Source organism: Prionailurus bengalensis, chromosome A1 (assembly GCF_016509475.1).
Source record: "Prionailurus bengalensis isolate Pbe53 chromosome A1, Fcat_Pben_1.1_paternal_pri, whole genome shotgun sequence".
NCBI classification, from domain to species: Eukaryota; Metazoa; Chordata; class Mammalia; order Carnivora; family Felidae; genus Prionailurus; species Prionailurus bengalensis.
In genome coordinates this window covers 175,196,549-175,220,062 of record NC_057343.1, presented here as the reverse complement: position 1 = coordinate 175,220,062, position 23,514 = coordinate 175,196,549, and the positions used below count along the sequence as shown (strand labels likewise).

Sequence of the window (23,514 nt, the reverse complement as noted above, 5' to 3'; positions counted from 1 at the left end):
TCCCATAATTAAATTCAGTTTTATTAAATGCTCAATTCTCAAAAGTATGTACATTTCTTTATTATAAAAAATCTCCATCCCCATCTCACCCTCCCTCACTCACTCCCCCAAAGTAGGTATTGTCCACACAGAAGCAAACACAACAAAGTCTACCATACATCTAAAAGCAGGGAAGACAGGAGGTCCCCAGAGGACAAGATATGCTGGTGTTATCATGCAGAGCCCTCCTGCAGGGCGGAAAGAATGGGAAGAGCTCATAATACAAGAAGGGAACTGGAATAGGCAGACTGACAAAGACGTATATAATTTATACCAATTTACAAATACTTGAGGTGCCCACCAACTCCAAGAGAACAGACCAAACTAACACACAAAGGAAGGCCTCTGCCAGTGCCTCTTCTCCCTACATCAGGTCCCCCTATCAGGAGTCATTAGGAAGCCCAAACAGCTTCACAGTTCCTGCTTCCCGACTGCTGTCATATTTGCCATCTTTGTCATCACAGGCAAATGCCAGCAGAGGCCTTTTGGGGTGCCAAGCCACGGTGAAGGTCGGGGACTCACACTGCACCTCCCATAGCTTGTCTCCTATAAAAATCAATATAGAGAAACCAATAAATATGTTAATAACAAGAAACCACATTCATGAAGTACTTGCCTACATTAACTCACTTAATCCCCTTATTAACCCTATAGGATAGATACAGTCATCACCCCATTTTACAGAGAACACTGAGGCACAAAGAGGGCACAAGTCAGTAGGTGGCAGAGCAAGATCTGAATGCAGAGGCTGTGCTCTGAACGTACTCTGTCTCCCTAGGAAAACAGTAGTAGCAGCTACCATTTGTTGAGTACCCCTTAGGAATCAGATGAATTCTATTTTATTTTAATAAAGCACAATAACATCCCAGCAAGATAGGTAACGTTTTAAACCCCATTTTATAAAGGAACAAGTGACTTAACAGTTAAGTCATACCTCAAGGAAGCAGCAGTCAGCACATGAAGTCTGTTTTCAAAGCTACAGATCTTTCTGCTAAATCACAATGTCTTGCAAATAGATAGATTTCTTTTTCCAAAAACGTTATTTTTCCTACTTATTGAAATTAAACAGGATTTTTCTAAAGCCATTATCCCTTTAGTCCTGCTTTACTTTTCTTCAACCTTAGGGTTAAGATTAATGTAGTAAAGCATTAGCGATGTGGTGTTAAAGATGCAGAATGCATTAAATTATATACCTGAAATTGGTCAACTATATGATAAATTATATTTCTATAAAGCTCTTTAAATATATATGTATATATTTATATACATATGCAAATACATATGTGTATAGGGAGAGTAAGAGAGATTCTTTTTTTTAAGTAATCTTATTTCAGGGACAATTAACCACTCTTCATGATGCTAGGATCTGGCAGTCCAGCTATACGTCTGAGCAAATGTCTGTATTATACAAATACCAAGAATAGTTTCAGAGGCTGCTACTCCCCTTTTACTTCTCTTTAGGCCTTTAACTCGAAGTCATTAGTCAAATTCACTTGGGATTGGTTAAGATAAAGAAATTTAGGCAGTTCAAGAAAACCAGGGTAGATATGAAGAGGACTTCTAAAATGTTTCCTAAATAAACATCTTGACAGTTTTACTGGAAAGCTTAATCTCTGAATGATAAAGAAGGTGCTATCTGGGTGGGACTGACATTACCACTCCAGACCACCAAAGTTCCAAAAGACTTGGTGTAATACGTATGATGTGTCTAAAAGTTGAAAATAAGTGGACTTTTAAAACGTATGCTATCAGAAATAAAATTCTTACTTTGTTTTACATTTAAACATAAAAATATGTAAGATATAAAATCTTACTAAACATGATTCCAAATATAGTGTATACACACACACACACACACACACATAGATGTCTATATATAAAATATCTATATAGCGATATAGATATCTATATATGAAAAGATTGGAAGGAAATATACCAATATGTTAGGAACAGCTATCTCCAAATTATAGGCCTATATGTGACTGTTAGTTTCTTCTTTATATTTGTTAGCATTTTCTAAATATTCTACAATGAACATGTATTACTCTTATTTTACAAACTAATATACAAAGACATGCTTACTGCATAAAATTCAAACAGTACAAGGGTACAGAGCAGCACTAGGCAACAGAAACTTCTATGGTGGAGACATTCTACATCTGTGCCATCCATATAGAAACCACTAGCTACATGCGGCTACTAAAGTCCTTAAAATGAGCCTAGGGTGACTGAAGAACAGAACTTCTCATTTTATTTAACTGATTTCATAATAATAATTACATTATAATTTAAATTAAAATTTATCTTTTTGGGGGACACCTGGGTGGCTCAGTCGGCTGAGTGTCTGACTTCGGTTCAGGTCATTATCTCACAGTTTGTGAGTTCGACCCCCACATCGGGCTCGGTGCTGAAAGCTCAGAGCCTGGAGCCTGCTTCGGATTCTGTGTCTCCCTCTCTCTGCCCTTCCCCTGCTCACGCTCTGTCTCTCCCTCTCTCTCAAAAATAAATAAACATTAAAAAAATTTTTTTTTAATTTATCCTTTTTCCCTACTGCAGTCTTCTCCCAATCTTCTAAGTCTGAAATAAATTCTTTCTTTCTTTTTTAATATATTTTTTTAAACATTTATTCTGTTTTGAGAGATAGAAAGAGAGAGCATGAGCAGGGGAGGGGCAGAGAAAGAGGGAGACACAGAATCCAAAGCACGCTCCAGGCTCTGAGCTGTCAGCTGATGCCAAAGAGTCCGATGCGGGGCTCAAACTCACGGACCATGAGATCATGACCTGAGCCGAAGTCAGACGCTTAACCAACTGAGCCATTCAGGTGTCCCTGAAATAAATTCTTTCAAAAGTCTTTCTACCAACTTAGCTTTAGCTTCTTCACCTAAATGGGAACACATCACATGCACTGATTGGCTACTTGTTTTGCTCATTCAGTAAAATGCCTTGCCAATCTTCCATTTCGGCACATACAGAGCTATGTTTTTTCTCTTGGCACACTGTAATACGGATGCATCACAATTTATTTAATTAGCTCATCATAATGAAAATTTGGACTATTTCCCATTTGTGCATAAAACAACGCTGTAAATATAATTGTGCTTCCCTTTGATAATCATTTGACTTTTAGTTTTTAGCCTCAGTTATAAAGAAAATAAAAAAAAAACTTGTTAAAAGTATTTGAACTATTTACAAAAATTAATACAGCCATATTTGATATAGTTCTGAAGATTGTATGTGAACTAAATCACATTTTATATGTATTAGGTGAGGCAGACAATTAAACTTGCACAAAGATGGCATGGGAAAAATAGCACACACTTACACTGTTTTAAGAGCAAACACTACAATAACCTTTCAGTAAGTGGTTTAGTCCTTTACAAAATGTGAGCACTTTGGACTCAAACATTCACTTCAGTAGTTTACCCAAAAGGATGACCGCATTAGTAAAATGAAGGGCATAAGTATATTTCTCACAGCATTATTTATAATGGTGCAGATGAGAAGCCACCAAATAGATGGGCAACTAAAGTATCTACAGGCATATATATGTATATACTGGCAGTTTAAGTATATACTGATATAATTCAATGGAATTCTAAACTGCATGAAAAGTGGCAGTAGAGGGGCACCTGGGTGGCTCAGTCAGTTAAGCATCGAACTTCGGCTCAGGTCATGATCTCACAGTTCGTGAGTTCGAGCCCCGCATGGGGCTCTGCACTGACAGCTCAGAGCCTGGAGCCTGCTTTGGATTCTGTGTCTCCCTCTCTCTCTGTCCCTCCCCCGCTCACACTCTGTCTCTCTCTCAAAAATAAATAAACATTAAAAAAAAAAAGTGGCAGTAGAGCTCAACAGCCACGGCCATGTAAGAAGCTATAACATCCTCAAGTGAGGCAGCCACATCCTGGAGCAGGAGAGTATCCATGCATCACATTAACAAGGGTGACAAAGAAGCTGCATGTCCGAATGGCTGGACAATACTCAACACAGTGTCATCAACAGAAGCATTGTTAAATTGTGGAATCTCAACTTTTTATTTTATTGTTTGATGTTTTCTACACAGTTTCAATTCTTTTACTAAAGTATCATGTATTTCCAAAAACAATAGAGCTACATTACAAAATAAATCTGAGGGTAATGACAGAAGATGACAGAGTAGGAGGATCCTGAGCTCACCTCCTCTCAGAGACACACTGAGACAACAAGTATGTCTATCATAACTAACTGAAAATGACCTGAAGACCAGCAGAAGAGATCTTCCACAGCTGAATATAGAGAGAAAGCCACACTGAAAGGGTAGAAGAGGTGGAGACGTGAGTCAGGAACCAAACCCCTGGTGCAAATAACGACAAACGGGAGGGACATCACAAGCATGGAGTGAGGGAATCAGATCCCAAACAGGGCAAGCCTAGCCCTAAGGACCTACACTGAGAAGACGAGTTCCCATAATGTCTGGCTTTGAAGATCAGCAAGGCTTAACTTTGGGAGCTTTAGAAATCAGCGGGGCTTAACTACAGGAGAACTAGAGGGCAGAAGAGTCAACACACTAAGTTTCTCAGTCAGAGACAGCACAGAAGCAGCAACTTGAAAAGCACCTAGGGTATACATGAAGGATATTTATCGACTAATTTTAGGATGTGTGCCAGAAGGGCAGAGATCTGCAGATTTCTCCAGGAATAAAAAGTGCTGGCAGGTGCCATTTTTCTTGCCTTCCCTGAGCCTAGCTCTAGCTGGACGCTTGCAGAAACCAGTTCTAACTCTCTCCATCCTCCTCACTAGCAACACATGCCCCACCCCAGCATTCTCCTACCACCCACCCTACCCAACCCACTGGCCTCCGCAGGCACCCCTCCAAAACAGCTCCTGCCCTGCCACACCCAGCAAGCAGCCCCAGATGGGACGCCTCCAAAGTGACACCTCCCCTAGAGGACAGGGGAGATACCCTACACAGCAGCTTGCCCACAGTTCCTACAGCCAGGCCTCTTAGCTGGCTGCACAAAGAATTAGCCCTGCCCTTCCATGTACCTGCAGCTGTTCACAGAGGCTAATTACAGGCAGCTAGGCTGAGTGCCAACGCCCCCCACAACTGAGCCCATGGCAGCTGCAGCCAGGCCTCTCAACAGCATGGGCAGCAAACCCTGCCCAGTGCGCATGCAGCAGGCAAAGCGGGTTACTGCAGCCAGCTGGGCTGAAGGCCAACCCCACCCATCAGCATGCCCATAGCAATCACAGCTCAGCCACAACAGGAGGGTGCACACAGCCCATACGGGGGCACCCCTGGTGCACCTGGTTCCAGTGACCAGGGTGGATAGCACTACAGGGCACCACAGGACCTCTTCTACATAAAGCCACTACTTTCAAGGTCAGGGGATGTAGCTGACCTACCTAACACATAGAAACAAACACGGACAGTTAGATAAAATGAGGAGACAAGGGATATGTCCCAAATGAAAAAATAAGACAAAACACAGAGAAAGGACTAAACAAAACAGAGATGAGCAATATGCGTGATGAAGAGTTCAGAGTAATAGTCATAAAGATACTCAACTGGACTTGAGAAAAGAGTGGATGAACTCAGTGAGAATTTCAACAAAGAGACAGAAAATGTAAAAAAGAACCAGTCAGAGATGAAGAATATGGTAACTGAAATGAAAAATACACTAGAGAAAATCAAGAACAGATTAGGGGATGCAGAAGAACAGACCAGAGATCTTAAAGACAAGGTAACAGAAAACAATCAAAACTAACAGCAAAAAGACAAAAGAATAATAAAAGTGAGAATAGGTGAAGGGACCTCTGCAAAATTATCAAGCATAATCAACATTCCCATTATAAGGATTTCAGAAAGAGAAGAGAGAAGAAAGGGGGAAAAATAATACCTGAAAACTTCCTGAATCTGGGGATGGAAACAGATATCCAAATCCAGGAAGCAAAGAGAGCTCCAAACAAGATGAACCCAAAAAGGTTCACACCAAGACATAATGATTAAAATGGCAAAAATTAAAGATAAAGGGAGAATCTTAAAAGCAGCAAAAGAAAAGCAAACAGTCACATACAAGGGAAAACCCATGAGTCTTATCAGCTGATCTTTCAGCAAAAACTTTGCAGTATGGAGGTTCCTCAAGAAATTAAAAACAGAAATACCATATGATCCACTAATTCCACTACTGGATATTTACCCAAAGAAAACAAAAACACCAACTGGAAAGGATACATGCACCCCTACATTTATTGCAGCATTATTTACAACAGTGAAGATACGGAAACAGCCCAAGTGTCCATGGATAGATGAATGGATGAAGAAGATGTGGTGTATATATACACAGTGGAATATTAATCAGTCATGAAAAAAGAATGAGATCTTGCCATTTGCAAGAACATGGGTGGACCTATGGGGTATTAAGCTAAGTGAAATAAGTCAGACAGAGACAGACAAATACCATATGATTTAACTTATACACGAAATCTAAAAAAAAAAAAAAAAAAGAAACAAGTAAATAAACAAACAATAGAAAACAGACTCATAAATACAGAAAATAAACTGGTGGTTGCCAGAGGGGAATGGGTTAGGGTAATGGGTGAAATACGTGAAGTGATTAAGAGGCACAAACTTCCAGGAACAAAAAAAGTCATGACGATGTAAAGTACAGCAAGGGGAATACAGTCAACATTGTAATAATGTTGTATGTTGACTACATTTACTGCAGTCAATGACTGTAGTCAATTTACTACATTATACTGCAGTATAATGCATATAACTGTCAAATCACTGTCTTATATGAAATTAATATAACATTATATGTCAACTATCCCTCCATAACGAAAAAAAATTTCAATTAAAAATAAGTAAATCTGAGGAAATTCTTCTGTAAAATGGATACTCTTCTCCCATTTTTCTATTTTCAAATTCTGTTGGTTGTTTTTAAAGCAAATCACATGTATTTGATAATTCCTAAAATTATTAAAAAATATGTATTTTTTAAGTTACACACAAGCAAAATATAGAAAAAAATATACACCACAACACTTAAAGAGATTGTATTTAGATGGTGGGACCACAGGTCATACTTTTTTCTTTCTCCTATTTTCTGTATTTTAAAATTTTCATTATAATAGAATTAAAAGTTAATAAAATGCAAAATATTTTCCTAAATCACTTTCTTTCAGACCTTTCTTTTAACTCTCTGCTCCCTCATGACCCGACTATAGCAGTCATAATAAACAAACCTGTCTTAAGCAGACAAATTCATTTATGCTAATACTGGTGAAGTAGTAATGTGAAGATGAAAATACAAGACAGAAGTCCTGATGGCCACAGATGACAGAGAGAAGATCATTATGGTAGTGAGGGTTTCAGTTACCTGTCTCTACTTCAGCAATGTCAATAAAATGATCTTCTGAAGCTGATGCCAGCATTTTTCCATCATGGCTAAAACTGAGGGTCCTCACAGGCCAATCCAGCCTATAACAGAGTAGACAGAGGAGACATTAGAATAACCCAATAAGAGGAGGGCACAATTTCACCCAAAATGAAGTAAAATTAACTTATCCAGCAAGGAAAGTACTGGCAGGGCTGCTTACCTGGAAAAGCACCGAACACACACTAACTCATCCACATCCCAAAGGCTGACCAAAGCATCTGCACTTCCTGTGGCAAAGTACTTCCCCATGGGGTCAAATTTGATGCAGATGCAGTTGGAAGGATGGGCATTGATGGACTGCACAGGCTTCAGCTCTGGGTAGCTGAGAAACAAGACAGATGGCAATCAAACTATGGGAAGAGGACTATGGTACTGAGACAACAACAGGAGACGCTGAAGAAGAAAACCAAAGTAAGACAACAAAACAAATATCAGACTATAATTCAAACAAACTTTTCTAAACTTTAAAAAAATAAAATTAGATTATCATCAGACCTTTCTGACAATAAGACTTTCTGCCAAAAGAAAATGGACTAACGTATTTAAGCTATACAGGGAAGAAAATATGAATCAAGGATTTTTTTTTAGTAGGCTTCACGCCTAGCATGGGGCCCAATGTGGAGCTTGAACTTACGACCCTGAGATCAAGACCTGAGCTGAGATGAAGAGTCAGACACTTAACTGACTGAACCACCCAAGTGCCCCAAGGATTTTTTAATTTTTTTTTAATGTTTATTTATTTTTGACAGAGAGAGAGAGACAGAGCATGAGTGGCAGAGGGGCAGAGAGAGAGGGAGACACAGAATCTGAAGCAGGCTCCAGGCCACGAGGATTTTTATGTCTAGCAAAAGTGACTATCAATTATAAAAAGCTCAAATACTAAGCATAATATAATAAAGTAGTTGTAAGTTTTATTAAGTCTATAAATTATAATAAGTATGAACTCAGGGAAAACTGTTCCCATGAACCCTGTTCCTGAGGAAGCTAAAGAATGAGCTTTAACAATCAAATGACTAGAGATTCATCAGCATAGGACTGTCAATGAGCATTACATATATAGCTTCTTGTGTATGTATTGTGGTGGTAGTGGTAATACTGTTATTCTGAGATATCTCCACATATAACATGGATAAAGGTAATAAGTAACTGTGGGATATTCTAAGTCTGTAATCCCGTGTCCTTGAGAACCTGAATACTCAGTTTGAAGGAAAGAGTTACTTATAATATAGAAGATATTTAGTAAAATTCCTCTAGTCCTGAATTTTAACTGGAACTTATCAATATGAATTCACAAGATATTTTATTTTTAAAAATACACACAGAGGCACCTGGGTGGCTCAGTCTGGGGCTTCTGACTTCAGCTCAGGTCATGATCTCACAGTTCGTGAGTTCGGGCCCCGTGTTGGGACTCTATGCTGACAGCCCGGAGCCTCGAGCCTGCTTCAGATTCTGTGTCTCCTCTCTCTCTGCCCCTCCCAGCTCTCACTTTGTCTCTCTCTCTCTCTCAAAAATAAACATTAAAAAAATTTAATAAAAAAACAAATACATACATACACATATGCTTCCTTGCTCTATCCACTGGAAAGGTCTAGAAATAATAATCAACGTATCAATATGGACATCGGTAGCTCCAATATTATTTCTCAGAAAAAGAATCCAGGGATTGATTCTTAGAGAATTTTCTGATTAAAGGTCTGAGGCAGGAAGCATACAAGAGGAACTTGGAATATTCATCATACCAGAGAGCAAGAAACTGAAGACTACTAACACTGTCAAAAAAATGACTCAGGAATCAACTTGAAGAGGCTCCCATTGGCTAAAGATGGGATAATTTGAGCTTCCATAAAGATAATTATTCCAATAGATTGAAACACATCTACCATGCTTAAATACATGAGTTTATAATGAGTCTTAAAACTAGCTGATTATCTTTGTAAGTGATAGAGAACTAATTCATTATCTGACGACAAGAAGCATTTATCCTGTCTTTTCTAAGTAAACTATATTCTTTTTTTTAAGTTTATTTTTATTTATTATTTTGAAAGAGAGAGACAGAGTGTGCATGCGCAAGCAAGCACAAACGGAAGAGGGGCAAAGAGAGAGGGAGACAGAATCCCAAGCAGGCTCCCCACCCAGCACAGAGCCTGACGAGGGGCTCCATCTCACAACCATGAGATCATGACCTGAGCCCAAACCAAGAGTGGGACAGTTAACCAACTGAGCCACCCAGGTGCCCCAAAGTAAACAATATTCTTAAGTAACCAAATAGTAGGGGCGCCTGGGTGGCTCAGTCAGTTAAGCATCCAACTTTGGCTCAAGTCATGTTTTCACGTTTTGTGAGTTCAAGTCCTGAGTGGGGCTCTGTGCAGACAGCTTGGAGCCTGGAGCCTGCTTTAGATTCTGTGTCTCCCTCTCCCTCTACCCCTCCCCCACTCGCACTCTTTCAAAAATAAATGAACATTAAAAAAAAAATTAAATTCCAAAACTAGACAGAGACCCCACTAAAAAGGAGAACTATAGACTGATTTCCCTGATGAACATGGATGTAAAAATCCTCAACAAGATATTAGCCAACTGGATCCAAGAATATATTAAAAAAATTATTCACCATGACCAAGTGGGATTTATACCTGGGATGCAGGGCTGGTTCAATATCCGCAAAATAATTATCGTGATTCATTACATCAATAAAAGAAAGGACAAGAACCATATGATCCTCTCAATAGATGCAGAGAAAATATATGACAAAATACAGCATCCTTTCTAATAAAAACCCTCAAGAAAGTAGGGATAGAAGGAGCATACCTCGAGATCATAAAAGCCAAATATGAAAGACCCAGCACTAATATCATCCTCAATGGGGAAAACTAAGAGCTTTCACCCTAAGGTCAGGAACAAGACAGGGGTGTTCACTCTCACCACTGTTATTCAACATAGTATTGGAAGTCTTAGCCTCTGCAATCAGACAACACAAAGAAATAAAAGGCATCCAAATCAGCCAGGAGGAAGTCAAACTTTCACTCTTCACAGATTAACATGATACTCTATATGGAGAACCCTAAAGATTCCACCAAAAAACTGCTAGAACGGATTCATGAATTCAGCAAAGTTGCAGGATATAAAATCGACACACAGAAATCAGTTGCATTCCTATACACCAACAGTGAAGGAGCAGAGAGAGAAACCAAGGAATCGATCCCAGTTACAAGTGCACCAAAACCATAAAATACCTAGGAATAAATCTAACCAAAGAGGTGAAAAATCTAGACACTGAAAACTAGAGAAAGCTTATGAAAAAAAATTGAGGATGACACACAAAAAAGGAAAAAGATTCTATGCTGCTGGATAAGAAGAACAAATATTGTTAAAATGTTGATACTACCCAAAGCAATCTACATATTCAATGCAATCCCTATCAAAATAATACCAGCATTCTTCACAGAGCCAGAACAAATAATCCTAAAATTTGTATGGAACCAGTAAAGACCCCAAATCACCAAAGCTTTTCTTCTTGAAAAAGAAAACCAAAGAAGGAGGCATCACAATCCCAGACTTCAAGCTATACTACAAAGCTGTAATCATCAAGACAGTATGGTACTGGCACAAGAACAGACACTCTGATCAGTGGAACAGAACAGAGAACCCAGAAATGGACCCACAAACGTATGGCCAACGAATCTTTGACAAAGCAGGAAAGAATATCCAATGGAATAAGGACAGTCTCTTCAGCAAGTGGTGCTGGGAAAACCAGACAGCGACATGCAGAAGAATGAACCTGGACCACTTTCTTACACCATACACAAACATGAACTGAAAATGGATGAAACACCTAAATGTAAGACAGGAAGCCATCAAAATCCTCAAGGAGAAAGCAGGCAAAAACCTCTTTGATCTTGGTCAGGGCAACTTCTTACTCAACACATCTCCAGAGGCAAGGGAAACAAAAGCAAAAATGAACTATTGGGACCTCATCAAAATAGCTTCCGCACAGCAAAGGAAACAATCAGCAAAGCTAAAAGGCAACCGACAGAATGGGAGAAGTTATTTGCCAGTATCCAAAATCAATAAAGAACTTATCAACCTCAACACCCAAAAAACAATCCAGTGAAGAAATGGGCAAAAAATATGAATAGACACTTCTCTAAAGAAGACATCCAGATGGCCAACCAACACATGAAAAGATGCTCAACATCACTCATCATCAGGGAAATACAAATCAAATCCACATGAGATACCACCTCACACCTGTCAGAATGGCTAACATTAACAACTCAGGCAACAACAGATGTAGGTGAGGATGCAGAGAGAGAGGATCTCTTTTGCATTGTTGGTGGGAAAATGCAAGCTGGTGCAGCCACTCTGGAAAACAATATGGAGGTTCCTCAAAACATTAAAAATAGAACTACCCTACAACCCAGCAATTGCACTACTAGGTATTTATCCAAGGGATACAGGTATGCTGTGTTGAAGGGACACGTGCACCCCAATGTTTATAGAAGCACTATCAACAATACCCAAAGTATGGAAAGAGCCCAAATGTCCATCGATGAATGAACGGATAAAGAAGATGTGGTATATATATACAACGGAGTATTACTCGGCAATCAAAAGAATGAAATCTTGCCATTTGCAACTATATGGATGGAACTAGAGGGTATTATGCTAAGCGAAATTAGAGAAAGACAAATATCCTATGACTTCACTCATATGAGGACTTTAAGACACAGAACAGATGAACATAAGGGAAGCAAAAATAATCTAAAAACAGGGAGGGGAACAAAACATAAGAGACTCATAAATATGGAGAACAAACAGAGGGATACTGGAGGGGTTATGGGAGGGGGGATGGGCTAAATGGGTAAGGGGCATTAAGGAATCTACCCCTGAAATCACTGTTGCACTATATGCTAACTAACTTGTTTGTAAATTTTTTTTAATTAAATTAAAATAAAATAACGAAATTAAATTAAATTAAAGAATTTACACAGCCATTGCTGGGGGGAAAAAAAAAAAAACAAGAGGTAATTTAAGACCTAGACACAGAAAGGAACACAGCCTGAAAAGATTGGATCTGGGGAAAATTCAAAGGGAAGCCTCTGTAGTGTTTTCAGCAATCTGAGTTACTCTTCTACAAAACCACTGTCACACTGAATTGTCACCATCTCCACACCAGACTGTGGGTTCCGGGGCACAGAAACTAGCTGATCTTCACATCTATACTCTTGGCACTCAGCCCAGGTCTGCCACAGGGTAGATGTTTAATGGATGGTTGAATGAACCTCCTTGCCCCTCAAAAAGAATAAAATCTTGCCATTTGCAACTATGTGGATGGAACTAGAAGGTATTATGCTAAGCAAAATTAGTCAGTCAGAGAAAGACAAATATCATATGACTTCACTCATATGAGGACTTTAAGACACAGAACAGATGAACACAAGGGAAGGGTAGCAAAAATAATATAAAAACCAGGAGGGGGACAAAACAAAAGAGGGTTACTGGAGGGGTTGTGGGAGGGGGGATAGGCTAAATGGGTAAGGGGCATTAAGGAAATCTACTCCTGAAATTATTGTTGCACTATATGCTAACTAATTTGGATGTAAATTAAAAAAAATAAAATTAATTTCAAAAATAATAGTAATAAATAATAGTAATAATTAACCAAATAGCAGATGAGAGGAAATACCCTATATTCCAACAAATAAATAAGCATGTGAAATCAGCTAAATTCAGACTAGGAGAATATCTGCAGGTTTTCAACGACTAAATTAGAAGTAAAAGAAGGATGCAAAGTGACTTGGTAGTGTAACATACTTAAAAGACATCCAATTTTTTTAAATACACAAAACTAGAGTATCTAGAAATGCATACATGGTCGCTAAAACTATAAAGAAATACTATAAAAATCAAGATAGTGTTTCCTTTTGAGGAGGGGGAGATATGAGCAGGAAAAGCACATGTTTGGACTTCTGGGATGGCCAACAAATTACATTTCTTGACTTGGGTGGGGTTACAAAGATGTTGGGCATATAATGGTTCATTAAGCTATACATTGTTTGTTTTTTTTTTTAATTTTTTTTCAACATTTATTTATTTTTGGGACAGAGAGAGACAGAGCATGAACGGGGGAGGGGCAGAGAGAGAGGGAGACACAGAATCGGAAACAGGCTCCCGGCTCTGAGCCATCAGCCCAGAGCCTGACGCGGGGCTCGAACTCGCAGACTGCGAGATCGTGACCTGGCTGAAGTCGGATGCTTAACCGACTGCGCCACCCAGGCGCCCCAAGCTATACATTGTTTTAAGTGATTTTCTGTATCTGTGTTTTATTTTCTGATAAAAAGGCTTCAAAAGAAAAAAGATATAGAATCCTTACTAACTACAGAATAAAATTCAAGCTGCTAAGCATAGAATTCCAGCCTTTTATAATCTGGTCCCAGATTATATTTCAACTTTATCTTCCCATTTTCAGGCCCGCTCTTCAGACACCTTATCTGTCACCACTCCCAGCAACTCTGACCTACCAACTATTCCCCAAATAGACCATGCTCGTTCACACCAGTTTCGTCCACTGTATGGTTCCCTTTTGCTGATTCTTAAAATTCTCCTCAACTTTCAAGGTCAAGCTCAAAAGGTGCCTCCTTCAAGCTCCAACTCCCACAGTCCATATAAATTTCTTTCCTTGGGGTTCCATAGCAAACTCCTAGACTCTCTAACATAACCTATTTCATACTGCCTTGCATTACCCACCCAGAATAACAGAAAGAATAGAATCGACAGGCCTGAATTTCAATTCCACCATTTCATTCATTTACAGAATAAATATTTAATGAGATCCTAATTCTGTGTAGCAGGTATTAAGTTAGGCACTAGGGATTTAAGAGTAAACAAGTTACACACGGTCCTTACCCTCATGGAATTTATAGTCTAATGGAAGATACAAATAAACATGAAATTATAACATAGAATGAGAAATGCTTCCAACAGGAAGTACATAAAATAAGCTTCAGGGGCGCCTGGGTGGCTCAGTTCGTTAAGCATCTGGCTTCAGCTCAGGTCATGATCTCGCAGTTCACGAGTTCGAGCCCCATGTCAGGCTCTGTGCTGACAGCTCAGAGCCTGGAGCCTGCTTCAGATTCTGTATCTCCCTGTCTCTCTGCCCCTCCCCTGCTCACGCTCTGTCTGTCTGTCTCTCCCTCTCAAAAATAAACATAAAAAAAATGTTTGTTTTTTTTAATAAAAAAAATAAGCTTCTAACCTGGGGAAGTAGGAAGATGATGAAGATGGCTTCCCTGGAGGGTAAGTGATATTTAAGCTAAGACTTTATGGGTACAAATTATCCACAATTCAAGGTGCATCTACTTCTAGTGCTCACTAGTTGATAGTGATTTAACCTCTGTGAATCCCAGGTCCTCATCTGTCAAATAAGATGCATACTATCAACCCCCTAGAATTTCTGTGATGACTTAAGTAAAATATAAGGTGCCTGGCTCAAAGGTGCTCAACAGAGGTTAGGATTCTTTATTTCCACTTGTCCTTTGACCTCCTTCAGGACAGACTCAACATCTAATTCATCTCTATATCCACCACAGCACCCAGCACAAAGATCAGACAGTTCCTAAGCTAGAATCCTCTCACCTGAGGATGTTGATACAACCATTGCCATTTGTCAGAAAGAACATGTTATTGTCATTATTCCAAGAGATTTCATTGACTTCAAACTTGAACTGCTCCTCCGCTTTGGAACGGTGTGTCTTGGCATCAATAAAGGTCACCACATCATCCTTGTTGCCCACAGCAATGGTCTGTCCATCGGGACTCCAGCAGATATTAATGTTCTCCCCTGGAAACCCAGATATAATCAGCAAGATATTGTTTGCCCATAATCCTCCAGAAGTTTACTTTTTTTTATCATACAAAGACCAGAGCTATTCACTAAGGTCCTAGTCAATAGAAGGGAATGACCACTTACTCAACAATTTTGAGACCAGCACATTCATCTACAAATTTCCCCCCTTTGGGTCCTCACAATAATTCTCTAATGGACACTTCATTATTCCCAATTTACATATGAAGAAATGGAAGATAAGAGAGATGAGCCAAAATGTCAAAGCTATGACGTAATAGAGCCAAAATCTAAGCCAGATTTAACTCCAAAGCCTCTTATTCTTACACCAACATTTCCCAAACTCCAGTCATTCGAATGCCACTTTCACAATTTTGTCCTGTGTTAACAGCTATATTTCTTTACTCAAGACTTTTCTTAAAAGTCAAAAAATTTGACTCAAAAAATTTCTTAAATAAATTTAGTTTCAATTTAGCAATGAATTTTACAGGCTAGTTCTTTTTTTCTGGTAGGTATTAAGATATAGACACAGCCAGTTTTGAATGTTCATCCATGTTACACTTAAATCACACATGCATTACCAGCCATCTACCTGGAGAAAGCACTACAACATTCCATGTCCAGGTACCAGTCTTGTCAAAAAGTCCAGTGGCCCACAGTGAACACATTGATTAGAAATGTCATCAACTTTACCAATTCTATGATGCATATTTTTTTCACACTTTATTATCTATAATGTACCTTAAAATACAACAGGATGCCTCTCAAAATTTTTGGTGCATCATGGTTACCTAGAAGCTTTATCTTCTTTCCTACTAGCACATAAAATATCGGTGCATCTTGTAATCAATGACATGTTAGTCAATAAAATATAATAAATGGCCTCAAGGTTTACAGAACAATACCTGGTGAAGAACAGATTCTACAAACATACTGCACGACTTCCAGTTCATTTTGTCCCAGACCACCAAGACCATTCATTCCAAGATCAGCCATTCTAGCCTATCAACAGTTTCATAAATTCTCCACACATCTGTACATGCAGTGCCCTCCTAGAGCTGCCTCCTATCCCCCACCAACCCACTGTACCCTGACCACTAAATCCCTATTAGCTATTCTAAGAGTTTGCTCAAATTCTGTGAGACCCTCCCTGTCTCCACAGGCAGACTTAAGCATTTCCATTCTGAGTGTCCATCTTTTAGACCTCTCCAGTTAGGACGAACCATGTCATATCACGTAGGGTTTTTTTTACACGTACGTCTCTCTCCCTGCACTAAACCCATTACAGGTCCTAGGAGCTGGAGATTGTCTTATTCAGCCCAGGATGTCTCATACCTAACACAAGGCCACAAATAGAGAAGATAATTCAGGAAAGGCCTGTTGAATGACTAGAAGTAGCTCATTCCTATTGCCCTTTCTCTGAAGAGTCACCTTTAGTGTTCACGGTGGCAATGCATTTCGTCGTCCTCACATCCCAGATGCGAATGGTTTTGTCTCCAGACGCAGTGACAAAGAGGTCAGGATTACTTGGGTGCCAACAAAGCTGGTCCACACTATCCCCATGTCCCCGATAATTGTTTTCTTTAACCTGAAATAAGAGAATCCAAACATCACTACACACAAAAGTACCTGCCTCCACATGTAATTTTTTTAACCTTATTCAAACTAAAGTACCTTGTGACCAACAAAGATCTGGATAATTTAAAAGACACCAATCCTTCCAAGCCCTTTCTGCCAAACTACTCCCAATACCCACCCACACTTCCTCCCCAGTCACTCTAAACTGTTCTGAGGTTTGGGTTCCATACCAATGGCCTTACTCCTTTGTCCTCCCTGTCCTTCCTCCTTCTTTCTGGTTTTCCATCCTTACTCTACCACCCAGGTTCCCAGTCTTGCTCATCCCCACAGAAAGCCCTAATTATTTTCAAAAGGGCCCCCCTCACCACCATGGGGACCTCACCAGCACCACAGCACCCTAGCCACTCCTCACACTACACAACACCTTCCTAACACTCTCGTACACCCCCATCTCACCCCAGTCCCATCCACCCTCCTCACCACTCGTCTTCATCTCCCCCCCCGCCCCCCTCATCTGAACTCCTCCTCACTACTACACTCCCTCGCACCCCCACCTCCCTCTTACCACCGCCGTCCACCTCTCCACCACACCCCCTCCTGACCCCTAACCACCAGCCTCATCACTCCCACACTCCTCTCTCGTGCACTGCACACTCCCAACATCCCCACACCCCTTGCCTCCACCCCCCTTTTCACCCCCATTCTCTCCCTCAACACCACACCGCCCTTTACCACGGCCCCTCTCTCCTGCTGGGCCGGTCCCTGACAGCTCACCAACCGGTCCTTCTCCAGCAGGAATACGCTGGCCGTCTTGTCGAAGGACCCCGAGGCAAGGCGACGCCCGTCGCAGCTCCAGGCCACCGAGTGCACCTTGGCGCTATGCGCAGGGAACTCGCGCGTCTTGCTGTGGCCGCGAAACAGCTCCTGCATTCCCAGCACGTAGCGTGTTGGGCCGCTGGTCACTGAGCACCAGGGAGCCATTGAGCCAGGACCACTCTGGCCCAGCGCCGAGGGCCCCATGGCCGCCGCAGGAACCGCCATGACAAGCTCCCGGTGGCCCGCGAGGACACGGCCGCTTTGGCCCAGTCAGTCCTGCCGCCGCTGCCGCACGCCTGCGCCCGGAAGAGCGGCTCTCCCCTGCACAGCCGCACTGTGGGCCATCCGGAGGGGACTACAAATCCCGGCATGCAGCGCGCGAGCTTCCTTACTTTTCAAATACGATTACGATTTAAGTATCTTTCACAGTTAATGATTCTAAGGATTTTAGGGCCTATTTCCCCCTTACCTACTGCCAGGTAGATATATTTGTATCCCTATTTAATTGAAAAAGAAAACCAATGCAATCCTTCTAAACCTCAGTTCCCCCCATCAGTGAAAGACATTTTTTTCTAGGGTTGATCCCCACCCTCAGTCCCCTCCCTTGGAGCAGAAGGCTCTCCACACTCTGGCTGGTGAACTAGGGGTTTGTGGGTGTCCACAGTTCAGGAGGGGAGGGACTGAGAAAGAGTCCAGGGAAGTCTCTAAATAGGCAAATTCTCCGCTTTTAAAAGGTACTACTGGTGAGTGATAGAAGCAGAAATATGTTCACTTTAGTGCAGAAGGCCGATCTATACAGCCTGCATAGTTCTGATAAGGAGCATATACGTACTGGTTGCTACATTCTTAAAAGGTCCCATGATTGCCTGTATATCCCACCACTAGTTAATATCCAGCTAAATGATAAGCACCGGAGAAGTCTTGCAAAAATAGTTTTACGAGTAGAAATTCAAAGAAAACATTTATGATCTAATACTCCCTGCACATCCCCGTCCCCTTTAACAGTAAGCATATAACCACTGGCTGCATATAGCAAAAGCGTGGATCTTTCTGCCCACGTCCTGTCCCGGTGCCATTTAAATAAACTTACTAAGTTGCACTGTAAAACATCTCAAGAATTCTTTCTTGACGATCAGCGTTCAATGATCCCGCAACACCATATATATGCACATGATTCCATATGCAAAAACATAAAAGATACAGGGTAAACAATAAATGCCTACCTGTGACACACACTCCCTCTTTGATTATATATTTCCATCCTTACCACGCCTACCTTAAACCACAAGTCCAGCAGTTTCTTGCTGAAGAAACCAGTGGTAAGTTGCCACGACAACCAAAGCCCTGGAGAAGGACTGTGGGCTGGGAGAGGGGTTTGGAGGTAAGCAGGTGGCTGGAAATTTGTTTAAAAACAAACCTTTTTTTAAAAGGATAATATAAAAAAAAAAGTGATATGAGCACTTGGTAACAAATATAGAAAATACAAAAGGGAATAGAGTAAAAAGAGTAAGTTTACCTCCTGTGTCTCCAAATTCCCCTTCTGAAAAACATTATTAAATTTTTGTGTGGTCTTCCAGAGACAGTTTAAGTGTAAAAAAGCACCTTTGGAAAGGTAGATTGGTCTGTATATATCCTTCCCACACCACCACCGCCCGGCAAAAATAGTAGCCTTCCTTACATAAATTGTTTTCTTTGGTAAACACACATAATCTATAGTATATGCTAATGTCTCATTCTATTTCATGGATGAGTCTTTAATGACATGCATGTATAATAGTTTATTTAACTGATCCCCTTAATCGATAGTGTCCTTGAATTTGCTTTTAGAACAATACTGCAGAAGGGTCGCCCTGGGGGACTCAGTCTGTTAAGCTCAGGTTGTCTGTTGGCTCAGGTCATGATCTCACAGTTCATGAGTTCAAGCCCCACATCTGTGCTGCCAGCACACAGCCTGTTTGGGATTCTCTCTCTCTCCTTCTCTCTCTGCCCTTCCTCTGCTCCTGCTATAAATAAACAAACAAACTTAAAAAATAAAAATATATATATTAAAAAAGAACAATACTGCAGTAAATATGCTTATAAACTTGCCTATGCAAGTTTCATTGTGCACATATGCACTTTTTTATTTGAATAGATATTGCCAAAAAGAAAGCATTCTAACAATCTCTATTTCCATCGGCAACATAGGGAAGTGTCATAAGATCCTAAATACTAAATGAATCCACACGTAAAGCACATACTCTGATGAAGGCCTTAGCAAATAAGGCCCTTCTCTTTCCTCCATATTCTTCTCTACCCCAGTGCAACCACAAATTCTTATAGACTTCAAAGCTTTTTAGACTCCAAAGAATACCCATGAAGTCCACGAAAATCTTGGGGTAGGAGACCATTTGGTGTCTAGCTTTCCTTCCTTAAACTTTTCTTTTCAGGAATTTTCTTCATATGCTAGTTTTTTTTTTTTTTTTTGGCTTTTTTTTTTTTTCCCCTACAAACACAGAGGATTTCTGTCTCTGGGTTCCAGATACGGAAACTAAAGAAGAAAAAGGCAAGATGTTCTGCTCCAGATCACATGGTTGTTAATGGACAGAGCAAAGATTAGAACTCAGCTGTGACTGATTCCAAAACCTACACTCTGATTCTCAGTTCCTGAAACCTCCATGTTATAAACATAATTCTTCGTATTTCTATATTAATTTTATATTTTTGTACATTATGTGTGTTTTTTATTTCATTTTCCCTTGTGCTCTTTTTCTATATTCTGTAAACAGAAACATTAGGACCTCAGTTGTGATAAGTGTATCCTGCTGGTCTTCACTGAGACAGCGCATGGTACAACTGTTTTGAAGGTGGAACAGCATACGTGTGGGGGCTATGTGATTGAAGGCAGAGAATCTCAAAGGAGAGATAAAATTCAGGGAAACAGAGGCATTGGCCATTTTTTTAAACTTGTATTTAGAAAAATAATCAAATTTACAGAAAAGTTGCAAGAACACTGCTAATCCTATGGCCCGGGTTCACCTAGTTTTAGCATTTTGTTTCCTTTGCTCTCTCTACCCATATACATATCTTTTCCTAAATGTTTGGGAGTAAGTTGCATATATCATTACACTTTGCCCCTAAACCTTGCAGTGAATATTTCCTAAGAGCAAGGATATTCTGTTTCCTATCTCCAGGATAGTTATAAACTTTGTTAATTTGAACAATAACATAGAATTTTATCTACTGTATTTCAGTGATGTCAGTTTAGCCAGTAATAGCCTTTAGAGCATTTCTCCAGTACACGATCTAGTCTAGGATCTGATATTCTATTGAGTTATCATATCTCCTTAGTCTCCTTGAATCTATAAAAATCCCTCAGCATTTCTGTAATCATTTTGATATTCATATTTTTAAAGAATTTGTTTGATGGACCATTTTAATAGTCCCTCTGTCACCAAAATTTCTCTTTCAGGTGCTGATCTTTGCTCAACTCTGAAGGATATTTTTACATATGGGAGTCTTTGGATTTTTAGGGTCACTCAGGGCAGAATCAGGATATAAATAATAACAGAGATATAAATAATAACAGAGATATAAATAATAACAGAGATGACAGGATGTGGAGAGGGGATTTTCAGGGGGCGAGGGAGACATCCTACAGTGAAGGAAGAGTAGACAAGGAAAGAAGGAAGCTTGAAGTTTAAGTCCTTTGATAGTGGGGAGCTTTGGAGAAGCTGTTGTTACAAAAGAAAACAGGAAAGAGTCTGTCACTTCAGGCAAATGATGGCAGATATTCTACACAAACCCTTTAAACAACTGTCTTAAAGATGCTCAAGGAATTAAAGGAAGAGGGGCATGTGGGTGGCTCAGTCAGTTAAGCAGTCGACTTCAGCTCAGGTCATGATCTCGGAGCTCGTGAGTTCGAGCCCCATGTCAGGCTGTGCAGACAGCTCAGAGCCTGGAGACTGCTTCAGATTCTGTGATCTGTCTCTCTCTTCCTCTACCCCACTTGTGCTCTGTCTCTCACATATACTCTCTCTCTCTCTCTCTAAAATAAATAAGCATTAAAAAAATTTTAAAGAATTGAAGATATGGAGAAAGTAAAAAAAAAAAATATGTGAACAAAATGCAAATACAAATAAAGAAATAGAAAACCTAAAAAGAAACCAAGAAGATATTCTGGAGATGAAAAGTACAATAACTAAAATGAAAAATTCCCTACAGGTATTCAAAGGCAGATTTGAACAGGCCAAAGAAAAAAAATCAATGAACTTGAAGATAAGATCATGGCCATTATTGAATCTGAGAAACAGGAAAGGGAAAAGATTGAAGAAAAGTGAACAGAGTGTAAGGAACCTGTGTGATACTATCAAGTAAACCAACATATACACATTATAGGGGCCCAAGAGAGAGAAAGGGGTACTAAGAAAGTATTTGAAGAAATCAGGGCTTAAAACTTCCCAAGTTTGGGGTACCTGGTGGTTCAGTCAGTTAAGTGTCCAACTTTTGGTTTCTCAAGTCATGATCTCATGGTTCATGAGTTCAAGCCCCATGTCAGGCTCTGCACTGACAGTGTGGAGCCTACTTGGGGTTCATTCTCTCTCTCTCTCTCTCTCTCTCTCTCTCTGTACACACACACACACACACACACACACACACACACATATCTCACTCTCAAAATAAATAAATAAACTTTAAAAAAAAAACTTCCCAAGTTTGATAAAAGACAAATATAAACATCCAAGAAGCTCAACAAATTCCAAGTAAGATGGACTCAAAAAGACCCACACCAAGACAGATTATAAGCAAATTTTCAAAAACCAGAATGTATAAAAGCAGAGAATCATGAAAGCAGCAAGAGAGAAACAACTCGTCACATACAAGGGATCCTCAATAAGATCATGAGAACATTTTCATCACAAGTTTCATAGGCCATAAGGCAGTGAGTTGATACGGTCAAAGTGCCAGAACAACAAAAAAAGTGTCAACCAAGAATCCTACATCCACCAAAACTGTCCTTGAAAAGTGAGAGAGAAATTAAGACATTCCTAGATACACTAAAGCTAAGGGAGCTTGTTACCACTAGATTTTTCCTATAAGAAATGCTCAAAAGTCCTACAGGATGAAAAGAAAAAAACAACAGAAAATAAAACTCAAAACAATATGAAAAAATATAGATCTCAATAAAGGTAAATACATGGGCAATTACAAAAGCCAGTATTTTTGTAACAATGATTTGTAACTTCATGTTTTATTTACTACATGATTTAAGAGACTAATATATTTTTTTAATTATGAGTCTAAAAACTAGTGTTATTGTAACCTTTTTTTGTAACTCCACATTTAGTTTTCTACATAAATTAAGAAACTAAAGCACTTAAAAGAATTACTACTTTACAGGGGCACCTGGGTGGCTCAGTTGGTTAAGCATCTGACTTCAGCTCAGGTCACCATCTCATGGTTGTGAGTTCAAGCCCTGCGTCAGGCTTTGCACTGACAGTGAGGTGCCTGCCTGGGATTCTCTCTCTCTCTGTCCCTCCCTCACTTGCTCTCTCTCTCTCTTTCTCTCTCTCTCAAAATAAGTAAATGAACTTTATTTTTTTTTAATGTTTATTTATTTTTGAGACAGAGATAGAGACAGAGCATGAACAGAGAGAGGGAGACACAGAATCTGAAGCAGGCTCCAGGCTCTGAGCTGTCAGCACAGAGCCCGATGTGGGGCTCGAACTCACAGACTATGAGATCATGACCTGAGCTGAAGTCAGATGCTTAACTGACTGAGCCACCCAGACGCCCCTATAAATAAATGAACTTTAAAAAAATTACTTTAAATTCTTTAAAAAT

At 39.9% G+C, this 23,514-nt stretch overlaps 1 protein-coding gene across 1 annotated transcript; it reads right to left on the bottom strand.

Moving 5' to 3' along the window:
• Window positions 1–18,013, bottom strand: THOC3 (THO complex 3). The gene is made up of 6 exons (XM_043595519.1): window positions 17,650–18,013; window positions 16,729–16,885; window positions 15,090–15,294; window positions 7,618–7,779; window positions 7,398–7,498; window positions 1–585 (listed from the first exon to the last, which is right to left on the bottom strand). The coding sequence occupies exons 1-6, from the start codon at window positions 17,914–17,916 to the stop codon at window positions 422–424; spliced, it is 1,056 nt and encodes a 351-aa protein (XP_043451454.1). The 5' UTR covers window positions 17,917–18,013; the 3' UTR covers window positions 1–421.
• Window positions 18,014–23,514: the final 5,501 nt, after the last annotated feature.

Bases quoted from the DNA above. Each gene is read 5' to 3' on its own strand.
- THOC3 (XM_043595519.1), bottom strand. From the start codon at position 17,916: ATGGCGGTTCCTGCGGCGGCCATGGGGCCCTCGGCGCTGGGCCAGAGT. The intron at 15,295-16,728 runs GTGACTCTTCAG...CTGGGTTTCCAG, and splicing joins TGCCACCGTGAACACTAAAG to GGGAGAACATTAATATCTGC. The intron at 586-7,397 runs GTAACTGAAACC...TGATTTTTATAG, and splicing joins CATTGCTGAAGTAGAGACAG to GAGACAAGCTATGGGAGGTG.